Here is a 14,100-nt window from a genome sequence, read left to right on the forward strand (position 1 = left end):
AACAGAGGGGAGAGGCCTTAGGTATATACACAAGTCTTGGTCGTCTCTTTAGGTTTGATGATGTAGTACCAAACTGTGGTTTAGAATTATATCTGAACCAGCCAGAGTCGGTCTGAGAGCAAAGCACGGAATAAGCTTGTCTATTGATTTACAATTCTAAATGAGTCAATGAGTAAACATGGTAGTGTAGCACTAGTACAGAGGTAGTAAATTAATAATAATATACCCATGGACAAACTAATGCATACAAAAGGAACATACTTTACCAAAACCTACAAGTGGATTTAAGGAAAGGCATATCATGCTGGAATCTGAGGTAGCAGCAGAAGAACTATGGGAACTATGGTTTACAGAAGGAAACCTGGATACACCAAGCTCAGGTCCATCTGTATAGAAAAAGGTGGAAAAAGATGTAGATGTTCCATGAGAAATGTATGTACATTGTTATTGTCTTGTTTGTCCTCCGATGGTAATTCTTTGGGATGTGACATGTTGGTCTCTGTACTGCCTTATCTGTTGTTCTGTGGTGGTATCCTCACAGCTTCTGCCTATGATGGTCAGGGAAACCTTTAACAGTTCCAACCCTGTCCATTTGAATTTGGATACTGGAGGTCTATCAATGAAATCCCCTTTGAGTTCCAGGCACCCAAAGCTTTTTCTGACCCATAGTCCCGCTCTTCATCTTGGATGTGTCTTCGGCTGCTGTTTGGACAGCTTTTCAAGCTGCAGATCATAGAGTTGTTATATTTTTGAGTTCTGTTCAAGGTGGGAAGTGTATCACCCTGCATTTTTTTTTTTTAATCTGTCCAACTCTGTCAAGAAAAATATAATGAAAATAATAAGTAGCCTCCCAGGTTATGACAGAATGTGCAAATGTTTTTTGGGCATTTGAACACAATGTGAAGCACAAATTGAGAAAAAGCAGCCCTTTGTCGTCCTTCGTGAATTATACTGTTGGCCTTAAATTTTGTTTTCTTCTATAAAGAAATATAGACTTTTTGATTCAAAAGAAAGCTTCTTTAATCACAGCACATAAATTTTAACTCTTGATGGCTAAAATTGAAACTATTTTTAAGAGGATGGTGTGTTCCATTCACCTCCTGTTTTTAATAAAAAATGTATTTTCTGAGAGAAGAGAGAAGTGAACTCCCTGCATTCCTTCAGATTTGTTCTTTGATGTAGACTTCAGGACTGGAGCATGCGCAGGGGTACCACTTCTTCATGAGTGCTTCCTACCCATAACTGTGTCAGCTTGTAATGCTCAGAAATACTCCTTGTTTTCACAGAATACTTGCTTTGGGTTCTATATCACCATTAACCAAATCATTTTGTGAGGTAATAATGACACACATGTTTTGGGCTTCACTCCTACACACCTTTACCTGGGAGTAAGTGCCACCGGACTCAAGGGGACTTCCGCTGAGTAGGCATGTATAGGATCATGCTGTTGGAGATTACCGTACAAGGTGGTATATGGGGAATGTCTATACTGGAAATTTAAAACAGTTTCAGACTTTTTTGTGTCACTAGTGCCATCTCAGGAACTTTGGGAGCTCTTAAATTGAGAGGTTATGGAGGGGGGGGCAGGGGGACAAAAATTTTTTACACCCCAATAACATCCCACAAAAAAATTCCACCCCCCCCCATACAAAGCAACTGTTACCCTGCACATGCCTGATCTCGTCTGATCTTGGAAGCTAAGCAGGGTCAGGCCTGGTTAGTACTTGGATGGAAGACCACCTGGGAATACCAGGTGCTGTAGGCTTATACCGTAGTCTTTCGAGACTGAAGGTTGCCAACCGCCATAAAAAGTACCTCCAAAAGGCACTTCACACACACATACACTCAGCATCACCACAGAGTTACAATTCCCAAGGTTCTTCAAGGGAAGACATAAGAACTAAAGTAGTATCGAACTAGTACACACAGTCCAACAGAATTAAACCCACAGATTTCAATGAGCTACTGTTTAATTTGGATTGTGGGTGTCATACACTGTAGAAGTGTTCTGGATTCAGCCTATTCATTAAATAACATGGTTTATTCAAGATGCTTATATAAATGCAGGTTCAACCTCTCTATAAGGCCAACTGGGACCATCGGCTCAGGAAGCAGATTGGTAGAGCAGATTGGCCCTGGGCCTTATAGCATTGGTGTCCAATAGCACTGCCCCAATGTGACTGGCAGGAACCTCTCACATTGGGGAATTGCGGCACCTGCAATACTTACTTTGCCCCCCCCCCCCCAGCTAGGCTAATGCACCTGTCCATTTAATTACCACAGCTGTCGGTTTTCTTGGAACTGCTGGTGACACTAGTCCCTTATTGTGCAATGGGGCTATTCTTGACCCATGTTGGAATATTCTAAAACAGTGGTTCTCACACATTTAGCACTGGGACCCACTTTTTGGAATGAGAATCTGTCAGGACCCAGCAGAAGTGATGTCATGACTGGAAGTGACATCATCAAGCAGGAACAATTTTAACAATCCTAGGCTGCAATCCCACACTTGCCCAGGAGTAAGTCCCATTTACTGTCATTGTTAAAAGAATATACATAGTAGCTTGTTAAAAGTACAGGTCTGTAACATTTCCCCAAATGCAGTCACATACCATGGTGGCATCAAGTCTAATATATTAAAATAAAATATTGAAATGAATGGGGACCCACCTGAAATTGGCTCGCGGCCACCTAGTGGGTCCCGACCCACAGTTTGAGAAGCACTGCTCTAAAATGAGTGTGGTTTGGGAGATGCGTGTGTTGTTTTTCCTTTCACAAGGCCTTTTCTTTCTCCACATTTTCCTGGCGAAATAATCTGTGGTTTGCAGCCACTGTGCTCATAAATATTAGGAATTCAAAATCAACACATGGATGCGCACCTAGGTTCTCCTGGGAAAACACCCCGCAGAGCCACATGATAACTAAAAAATATTTTAAATAAATTGTGCTCCAATCCAAGCATTCCAATGCCATTTTCTTCAGAATATGTTGTAACTGAATAACATTGTAACAGGCATAATCTGGTGACTAAGGGAAGGCATGTGGATTTCTCTGGGCTGCCAGTGATTAATTGAGAACAACATTAGCTAAATCTCTTTAGTGGTATGCATTGAATGTAGGCTGTTCCATGATATCCTTAATGAAAAAGGTGTGGACACAGAAGAAGAACCTCGCTGGATCAGGCCAAAGGCCCATCTAGTCCAGCTTCCTGTATCTCACAGTGGCCCATCACATGCTTTAGGGAGCACACCAGGAGAGAGATCTTAAAATGGGGGGAGGGGAAAGACTGTTTTCTACCACCAGCTGAGATTCAACTTGTGAGGATTACTTACCATCCAGCCACAAATCAGTGTTTCTCAAACTGTGGGTCGGGACCCACTAGGTGAGTTGCGAGCCAATTTCAGGTGGGTCCCCATTCCTTTCAATATTTTATTTTTAATATATTGGACTTGATGCTACCATGGTATGTGATTGCATTTGGGTAAATGTTACCTGTACTTTTAACAAGGTACTGTGTATATTATTTAACAATGATAGTAAATGGGACTTACTCCTGGGTAAGTGTGGAAGGATTGCAGCCTAGGATTGTTAAAAATTTTCCTGCTTGATGACGTTACTTCCGGCCATGACCACTTCCGGTGGGTCCTGACAGATTCTAACAGATAAAAAGTGGGTCCTCGTACTAAATGTGTAAGGACCACTGCACTAGATAATGCTACCCAATTTGGCTTTTATTGCTTCTTTTGGTAGACCACTCAAAACTAATCTCCAACCTTGCTAATATAAAGACTGCCACATTTCTTTCTGCTTGTTGCCCCATAAAGGACCTGTGTGTTCCACTTAGTACTGCGGAAACAGATTTGAGTAATGGCTAAATGTTTCTTGTTTTTCAAAAACTGGAGAAACAGAAGCTGTCATTGTCCTAACAAGCTCTTGAGCAATTTGGAATCGGTTTTGCACCTTGCTCAGAAGCCTCGCCTAATAAGTCTGCATAAAATCACCAGAACTCTGTCTTAAGGCTGTCACAAACCCTGGAGGTTTCTGATCATGTCCTTGCTTTGGTTTGCTTAACACTCACCCTGAAGAAGAGCAAGTACTCAAAAGCTCACTCAGGACTTGTGACATTTTTGCTGGTCCTAATAAAGGTATTACCCTATTTGGACTCTCAGACATTTGGACCTTCATGGTTACCTATGATTTCAATTCATGTTTCCATTCAAACTGTTCTTAGCTTTTAAGAAGACCAGCTGGGTTTCCCCCCTCTTCCTTCCATTTCTTTGCCAGAGTTTATTATACTACAGGCAACACATCAAAGAAAATAGTTGGAGAAGGCTGTGGAGCAAACCACAAGGGTCACACTATAACATGAGAGCTCTTGGAACAGTCAATATTTTTTCAGATCCTAGCAATAGGAAATATTTTAATTTTTGCTTTTCAGCTTCCTTGGATATGTTGCTTCATAACACTCCACCCTTCTCTCATCTGCTAACAGCTGCCAACTATCTATGGCCGTAACCAAGTCCAGCTCATAAGAACAAGCGATTCATCAGCATTCAAAGCCGTGGACCCTTGGGTGGGACTAAACTGCATCTACCTGAAACAATGATATCATCAGGAATGCATCGGTTCTCCTGACAATCTGGAAACAGCAGCTGCAGTTGTTGACGGGCGAGGCTAGTCATACTCTGAGCAGCAAAATCAAATGTTGCACCTTGGTGAAGTTAATTCCACATGGAGACAAGCCAAATTCTGTGCTTGGACCCATTTTAAAAAATCACATAGACATACAGCAATGCCTTGACTTTCATCTATTTGACTTTCATCGCTTTGCTCTTTCAGCCATTTCAATTACAGCCACATTTCAAATGTCACCCTGTACTTTCCTCTTTCGTCTGATTTCATCCAACCTTCCATGACAATCGTCAAGATTCTTATGTCTATTTTTTATTTTTGTTTATTTAGGTTTCACATACATTCATGTGTGTTATATAGGATATTACATTTTTTATCTGCCAAAAGAAATGTGCAAGTTAAATGATGCTATGCTTTGACATTCATCCATTTTTGACTTTCATCCATGCACTGGTCCCTAACTAGATGAAAGTGCATTGCTGTATTTTGGGCTCTAAGCACTATAATGGCAGAGATGGGAAGATTCCTTCCTTTAGATATTAAAAAATAATATTAATAAAGAAACCTTGGGGTGCAATCCAGAGTGTTCACTCAGCCAGCGCAGCCCCAGTACACCATGCCAGCTTCCGAGTGTTGTGAAAGTGCTGTAAAGCATGTTTGCGCTGGCTTGGGAGTTGGTTGGGCTAGTGCAGATCTAGCCCCCAACGGGGTACATTTACACCAGTCCAGGCAGGCCAGTGCATGTGGTGGGAGAGAGTGGCAGGAAAGCAGAATTGAGGCAGGGAGGAATGTTTTTGGTCAGGGTATAGTGGAACGGAAGGTGGATCGGGCCCGGGAGGGGGGTGGGATCGGCCGTGGCAGCACAGGCTGAATCCTAACACCTGTCCCTGGCCTGAGTAGCCTTACACTGGCTGCTCAGATTTGAACTAGTGATTTTACTGGTGCAGATCCAAATAACCCCATAGAGGAGGCTGGGGCTTTACTTGGGGTATGGGAAAAAAAATCCCCTTACCCGAGTTGACCTCCAGCCACCTCCTAACCTGCTCTGCATACAGTGCAGGCCAGTTAGATCAGAGATTAGGATTGGGCTGCCCCAAATATTGCAAGGCTCAGAATTTTATTTTGTATCTTTATCACCGGCATTTTTCCCACAGTGCTTAAGGCAGCATACCTACCAAGCAGCCTCTCATCTGGACCCTAACCAAGACCAGGCCTCTGTAGCCTCAGCAATGGTTGCTTGCTACATCATGTACCCTGAGACCAATGGTGTAGTGTGAGGGGGTGCAAAGCACTAAGTTTTGCAGGGAGCCTCACCGCAGCATGCAAGGGGCTCCTCCCCTTCAGAGCCATTCCAGGCAGGGAGAGCAGAATGGAGGGGTCCGAAGAGGAGGGGGAGAGCCTGTTTGCACGCTGTGGTGAGGCTCCCTGCAAAACTTAGTGCTTTGCACCCTTCTAGCAATGCCACTACCTAGGACTATGCTCTGCAAATACTTCCAATTAGAATAAAAACACACTCTCCGGCTTTTCGCAGGTGAAAGTGGGGGCAAGCTTGGAATACTTTTCATACCAGGAAACAGTTTGCAAGCCCCGCCCCATCCCTTATTCCTCGTTATGTTTGATTTCTTTTCAAGATTTATATCTCCCCTTTCTAAGAACTGTTTCGCAAGTTGGACAACAAAATTCTGAACTGAAAACAATAAACTACAAAAGGGTCAAATGAATTAAAAATCTTAAAACAGAGGCCATGCGAAAGGAACAGCAGCTAGAAACCAAAGTCAGAAAGCCACATCTATGTCTTGGGTAGGGGTCTCCTCAAGAACCTCTGATTACCTTTGATAGATGCTCTAGTCTAGTGCTATTTATGAACTGTACCCCATCAAGCACAGCTTATGGCTTATCCTTATGTTCTTACCACAGCTGCGTTACAAGGACATCTGCAAGAGGGATCTGAAGGCCTTAGGAGTGGACCTCAACAGGTGGGAAACCCTGGCCTCTGAGCGGCCCGCTTGGAGGCAGGCTGTGCAGCATGGCCTTTCCCAGTTTGATGAGACACTTGGCCAACAGTCTGAGGCAAAGAGGCAAAGAAGGAAGGCCCATAGCCAGGGAGACAGACCAGGGACAGACTGCACTTGCTCCCAGTGTGGAAGGGATTGTCACTCCCGAATTGGCCTTTTCAGCCACACTAGACGCTGTTCCAGAACCACCATTCAGAGCGCGATACCATAGTCTTTCGAGACTGAAGGTTGCCAACAATGTTATGTTCTTATGTTCTTCAATCCTTATGTTGTTATGTTCTTATGTTCTTATGGCTCCTTTACAGTGCTATTTAACTAAGGGCGCAATCCTAACCAACTTTCCAGCACTGACTTAGCCGCAATGCAGCCCCCAAGGTAAGGCAACAAACATGTCCTTAGCTTGAGGAGGCCCCCTTGACTACCTCCCCACTGCAGGATGCAGTGCACACCAGATTGGCACAGCTATGTCAGTGCTGGAAAGTTGGTTCAGATTGTGCCCTAAATAGTACACTAAGATCCTACTTTTTTCTCTCAAAAGGAGGCACCCAAATAACAAATAAAACAATAGAATGAATTAAAACAAAATTGGATCCCCTCAGGAAGAAAGGCAGGGTAAAAATACTAATAAATTAATAATAAGTAATAAAATAATGAAAACTGAGTAGTAGAATTCAAAGAGCACTGAATATACTTTGGTTCATTTATGTACACCTGTCACCTATTCATGTTCTACGTCAGGGGTCTCTAAACATTTCGACCGGAGGGCCGCATCAAATATCTGACATGGTGTTGTGGGCTGGAAAAAAAATTAAATATGAAATTTATATAAATAAATTAGAGATCGAACTTAGATGAGTGAATAAATGAATGAATGGGCTCATTCATTCAAACTCTCTGGCCCTTAGAACATCCTTCAGATGCAACCAGAGCACAGTTCCAATTATGTTCGGCCAAGTGGGCCAGAGATTTTCAGGGGACAAGAGGCTGGCCACGGGCCAAATTGAGGCTGGCCACGGGCCGCATCTGGCCCCTAGGCCGGGGTTTGGAGTCCCATGATCTATGTGATCATGTATAAAGCTGTCCTTAGGTACACAGACGTTTCTCCGGATGATACCCTCATGCATCTTTCAGCATTGTTTTTCAATGTACATAATCACTTGTTTAGGGAAATCTAACATAAAAATAGAATCAATTTGGTTGCTTTGTCCATTAAGATGGTGTTGTGGGTCACACCATTAAGATGTGTTTGATCTGATTCAACAAGGTATGCTTCAAACTCAGCTTCAGTGCAGCCACTGACTTTCCCCCAAATTAGAACCCAATCCTATGAATTTAAACTCAGAAGTAATTCCTATTGTAGTCTATGTGGCTTACTACCAGATAAGTGTGGATAGGACTGCAGCCTTAGGCCAAATCCGATCAACTTTCTAGCCCTGGTGTGGTCATGCCAATGGGATATGCGCTGTATCCTGTGGTGGCAGAGTAGTTACGGAAGCCTCCACAAGGTAAGGGAACTTTTGTCCCCTTGCCTCAGGGTTGTTTTGCAGCTGCACTGGTGCTGGAAAGTTGGATAGGATTGGGCCCTTAGATAGATATTTGCTTTTCACCTATATTGGGCAGGAGGTCTGGTCTAGAGGGTAGAGCCTCCATTTGCCTGAAGATTAACATCCACAAGATCGCCAGTTCGAGGCCACCGGCACCGTGCGACCTTGAAGCAGCTGGCAAGCTGCAGCTGAGCTGTTCCATCTGCTTGGAGCGTGGGAGGATGGAGGCCAGAATGTTAAACCAGATCGGAGTGTAACACCTTGAATGTAGTGGTTCTTGAAAGAAAGAACCTTCTTTCAATTTGTAAAAATCCCTGCGTGGATTTAATAAGCCTGCCTATGTAAACTGCCTTGAATAAAGTCTTGAATAAAGACCAAGAAAGGCGGTATATAAATACTGTATATTATTATATTATTATTTTCATTATTCCTTTTACTGCACACAGCTGGATCTCTCCCAGTGGGGACTCTGCAGCTGATAAGTCATGTACTTCAGAACAACAAAAGCAGGTCCTGAACATGCTACAGTGGGCAGAGCTGTTAAAAAAGGCATCCTGAAGAGCAAATGTAAAACATGTCAGCTCAGCAATGGAATGATGTAAGAAAATGCAGACCTGACTGTGGTAAAGAGCAATCTGTTCTAAGAGCTAGATTTTTTGGGGATGACGACCCCTGATTGAATTGTGATGCTGGGTTCTTTGGAGCTAGATTGGAGCAATGAATTAGGCAGAGACGGTGTGCCGTGCATCACTAAAGCTGATATTTTTCTGGTCCATGAAAATGTGCAAAATATACGATGTGGCCTTCTTACTGAAATGTTTACCGTAAACATGTTTACCGTTAAATGTAAGCAATTACAGGGTTGGAGAAATGTAGCATTTTGTGACAGATCCCAGTTGTTATAATCTAGCACATTGTACTCTTTTAACACCCAGGGGTGGAGCAAGGGATCCAGGCAACCAGGTTTTGGCACCCCTTTTGGAGAGGGAAACAGGCAGCACCTCTGCTGTCTTACTGCAAGCTGCCCACCTGGGGAGAAGCAATCCCAGAAGTTGCAGAACAGGCACCACCGTAGCCAAGTACAGCAGGTGCAACCCCTGACTCTTCCTCCTCAGAGAGCAGCAGCAGCTTTGTCCGTGGGGAGCCCTCCCCCACCCCACACTTGCCCAGTTCCCTATCTCCTCATTGCAATCCTATGCATACTTACCTTGGAGTAAGCCCCATTGACTATAATGGGACATTTCTGAGTAGACATGCCTAGAGTGGGGCTATTAGTCACACTGTGGCTGTGATGGACTTCTCCAGAAATTTCTCCAATCCCCTTTTAAAGGCATCTAGTCTAGACACCATCATCACATCCTGGGGCAAGGAGTTCCACAGACTAATGGCAGAGTAGGCAGCTGTTGTTTTGTGGCTGCAGCCTACCTATAGTCTTGCTCACACTCTTTTAGCTCCAACCAAAGTAGTCCACAGCTACAGCATGATAGCAATTAGAACAGGAAGTGAAGAGAGGCTTTTTTCCCCTAAAGACCTTGCAGTGCACACCAAAAGGACTTTTCTTCCTGAGACATGCAGCAGCCATTCTGAGATGTCTCTCTGAGCTGGTGCTTCCTTCACACGTCTCTTCTCCTTCAGGACCCACCTGTCTAAATTGTGTTGAACACTTTCCTAAGGACTCTGGACTCACAAGTGGGGGGAGCAGGTCCAGGGCTGTGTAACAAAAGGAACTGTGGAGGGATGTGTGTGCTTTTTGTTGGCTCATTTAACTACCTTGCATGACTTGTCTATAATCCCCTTGTGCTTACCCTCTCCCTTTCTGAGGTGTTTTTCCACACTTAAAAGAGGCAAGGAATGTTCATAATGTGGTCTGGTGTGGGGGAAAAGAGACTGGATTGAATTGGGTGGGTGTGAAAACCTCTGAGTTGGGGGGGAATTATTTTGTGTCCCATGTATTCCATGTAAACCCAAGACTTTCACAGCTAGTGAAGCAAATGTAAGCACAACCATCACATATTAAATAATCTTCTTATGTATTACAAATTTAATTGTATTTTTTGTGTGCGAGGGTGGTGGTGGGGGGTTGCATGTGGTCCCCATCATCTCAAAATTTTGCCTTAGTGGTCCCTGAGCTCCTAAAGGTTGGGAACCACTGTTCTAGCTGGAAGAGTTGGCTTAGCCAAGTGCCCGTGGGGCAGGGGGTGGTGGTGTAATTGCTTACGCCTTCAACAGTTTCTGTACATTCTTTCAGAACTCTCAGTCAAAAACCTTCTTGACAATTTTTCTGGCGTACAAAACAAGATATGCATGAGGCAGATACTTCATATGATTGCTTAGTTTAACAATAACCACTCAGAAAGTGTAAGTTCAGCATACACACACAAAGACACACACAAAATATCAAATCAGGTTAAAAAAAAAAAACCCTTGAAAGACTGGGTTGTTCATGATGCAAGTTTGCTTTTTGATGCCTGGAACATCAAGCAATGTCTTGCGTGGATACATTGTGTGGATGAACCACCACAGATCTAACCTCATGCATATCTTTTCTCCATGCTTTTTTATGGAGTCCATTCCTGCATTCAGCAGCATGTCATACAGAGCCGGTTTACACATGCATGCTCATCATGTGATGACTGGCACAGCAAGTGACAACTTGCTTGTAGAAATGAACCATCATGGGTCCAAAACCACCCAAAAAAAAATGTGGATAACATGCCACACACCCCCCCCCCTCAAATACAACACTTATCAGTGAGATGTTTTCAACTTTACATCTTCAACCACCAGCCTGAAAAGGTGCAGTGATCATATACTGAAAAACGGAGGGCGCAATCCTAACCTCTTATGTCAGTGCTTTCCAGCACTGGCATAGCGGTGCCAATGGGACGCGTGCTGCATCCTGCATTTGGCTGTCACTCACGGAGGCCTCCTCAAAGTAAGGGAATGTTTGTTTCCTTACCTCAGAGCTGCATTGCCCTTATGTCAGATGCAAGGGAGGGCACCAGGATGAGGTCTCTTGTTGTCTGGTGTGCTCCCTGGGGCATTTGGTGAGATACAGGAAGCTGGACTAGATGGGCCTATGGCCTGATCCAGTGGGGCTGTTCTTATGTTCTTATGTCAGTGCTGGAAAGCACTGACAAAGGGTTAGGATTGCGCCCTGAGTGATATACTTGAATTTGTGGATGAGCCCTAAAAAAAACTGTGGGAAAAGTGAGGACATGTTTTGTGGGAAGATCTGAAGCCATTCATCCCTCCCTGAACCAGAAATCCTTTTTAGAACCTTCACATTTTTTGCCACTGTTCTCTATTCTGCCCAGAGTGTGAAACCAAAACATATCATGCAAGGTTAGAGCTCCATCTTCTGTTATCAAAATGAAAGAGAGCACAGTTGATTTTAAACATAATCTCCCTATTTTCCAATCAAAGGCCTGCTCTAGGGTGGCAACATGTAGAGAGAGCAGGGGTTGCAGTTCTTGGCTACCCCTCTACCATTTTTCATACATCAAGTGGATACAAAATCAGGAACATTTCAGGTTTACTACTGGTATAAACAATTACACATGGTTCCAGTTGGGTCTCTGGCCAGGGCTGGAGGTTCTTTTGGGGTTCAGAGGAAGAAATATGCTCAGTCCAGGGTCGGGAGGCAAAGAGATACTTTATTTCTTCTAAGTCGAAAACAAAACATATACAGCAAAGCAAAACTTACAGAATGTTATCAGGTGGGCTCATGGTAAAGGCTAGGCATTTACTTAAACCAATTTCTCAATAAATCAGTGCTAAATTAGCAAGAACTAGGCTAATTGACAGCAAAATGATATATATTACTGTGCGCCTGGGTACGTCTGTGTGTATCATACAGTGATACATGTCTTAAACCACCCCCATCCAAGAAGACTGCCCAATACCTGCACACCAGCGTGTCCTTAATTTTGTTGTACCTCCATGAAGCTTTTAATTGCAAGCCACTTTGGTAGCCAACATTAGCTCAGGATAAAGCACCTTGGCTGAAAAGCACGCTATAAATAAAATACATAGACATGTGTGTAACGGCCGGCAACTATCTTTCCAGCCAGCTAGCCTGTGTTTCCCCCTCTACAGGGAACTGTCCTCTTTCTCACAAGCTGGTTTTTCTAAGGAGTTGAGCTAAAATCGACCTCCACCTCAGCTGGCTATGCTGAAAAGCACGTTACATAGTGCCTTCTCCAGAAACAGTTCCTAGTTATCTCTTACTTGTACCAGCTTTTCCAATTAGTTGGCTGCATCTTTTGATAAGATGCTTCTACACAGTGAGAGCCTGGGCAGTGAGAACTGGGGCACCAGTTAGAGATGAGTGCTTTTGATTGCTTTCATCCAGAAGAGGGAGCAAATGAAGCCTGTATTCAATGACCATACAGTTCTTGCCTGAGCTTACAATGAAAGTGGTGATTGTAGTCACTAAATACTTTGTTTACTTCAAAAGTCAGGAGCCTCCCAAGATGTGACCTTGTTTACAGATATAAATCTGCCCAATCAGTAAGGTGCACCTGGTCATAGAATCTTCCCAGAAAGGTGAGGCTTCTCTTAAGCCAGCCAGCAAGAAAAGGGTGGGGTGGTTGATTGGATGAATCAGAGCTTGGCCTTCCCCCTAAATGTTAGTGGGATCTGATGCTTCCTTGCCACCAGCCCAAGCAAAATGCTATGAGGCTGGTCTGGGACATGATTCTCTAGCATGCACCCAATGCCATGTACATGTGAATGAAAGAAAAGGTAAGAGCTGCCCATCCACAGAAACTAGTTCTGTACAGTTTGTGCCTTGTTATCCACTGGGGTTCTGTTCCACAACCCCCAATGGATAAAAAAAATCAGTGGATATCAAATCAATGGAAAAATGGACCTGATGTGCCCCCCAAGTAAGTTATGCAGCACCCCTCTGGCAGATTTAATTGTCTGTGGATTTTGATATCCACAGGGGGTTCTGTAACAGGTCCACCATGAATATTGAGAGCCATTGTAGAAGCTGACGGAACATACCAAGATCCAGGTCTACAGAGCTTGCGTCCTGAGTACACTTCTGTACTGCAGCGAGTCACGGACTCTTCGTTCACAACAGGAGAGGAAACTGAACGCTTTCCACATGCGCTGCCTCTGACGCATTCTCGGCATCACCTGGCAGGACAAAGTTCCAAACAACACAGTCCTGGAATGTGCTGGAATCCCTAGCATGTATGAACTGCTAAAACAGACACCTGCGTTGGCTCGGTCATGTCGTGAGAATGGATGATGGCCAGATCCTAAAGGATCTCCTCTATGGAGAACTCGTGCAAGGAAAGCGCCCTACAGGTAGACCACAGCTGCGATACAAGGACATCTGCAAGAGGGATCTGAAGGCCTTAGGAGTGGACCTCAACAAGTGGGAAACCCTGGCCTCTGAATGGCCCGCTTGGAGGCAGGCTGTGCAGCATGGCCTTTCCCAGTTTGAAGAGACACTTGGCCAACAGTCTGAGGCTAAGAGGCAAAGAAGAAAGGCCCATAGCCAGGGAGACAGACCAGGGACAGACTGCACTTGCTCCCAGTGTGGAAGGGATTGTCACTCCCGAATTGGCCTTTTCAGCCACACTAGACGCTGTTCCAGAACCACCTTTCAGAGTGTGATACCATAGTCTTTCAAGACTGAAGGTTGCCAAGGTTTGTAGTTGTTATGAGGCATAACAAAGAAACCCAAACACAGTAAATGCTCTTAAAAAAACATTGAGTTATGGAGTTTTTCAGAATTAATTCTGGAATATATTAAAGACCAGGCCTTGGAAGCTTGTTGTGAATTCAGTCGTCCACTATAGATGTCCGCAAGCAGTTTCCATCCCAAATCCCTTCTTTGTAGAACTACTAAATTGCACAAGAGCTTGACCATACCTTGGCTGGTCACCCTTTCC

General features: G+C 44.1%; 1 protein-coding gene across 1 annotated transcript in view; it reads right to left on the bottom strand.

Moving 5' to 3' along the window:
* The window catches only part of CCN3 (cellular communication network factor 3), a 31,900-nt gene extending 27,218 nt beyond the window's left edge, over positions 1-4,682 (bottom strand). The window contains exon 1 of the mRNA XM_066623308.1: positions 4,595-4,682. Within this exon, the coding sequence (XP_066479405.1) occupies positions 4,595-4,682 (88 nt within the window). The remainder of the gene's footprint in view (positions 1-4,594) is intronic.
* Positions 4,683-14,100: the final 9,418 nt, after the last annotated feature.

This window comes from Tiliqua scincoides, chromosome 4 (assembly GCF_035046505.1).
Source record: "Tiliqua scincoides isolate rTilSci1 chromosome 4, rTilSci1.hap2, whole genome shotgun sequence".
NCBI classification, from domain to species: domain Eukaryota; kingdom Metazoa; phylum Chordata; class Lepidosauria; order Squamata; family Scincidae; genus Tiliqua; species Tiliqua scincoides.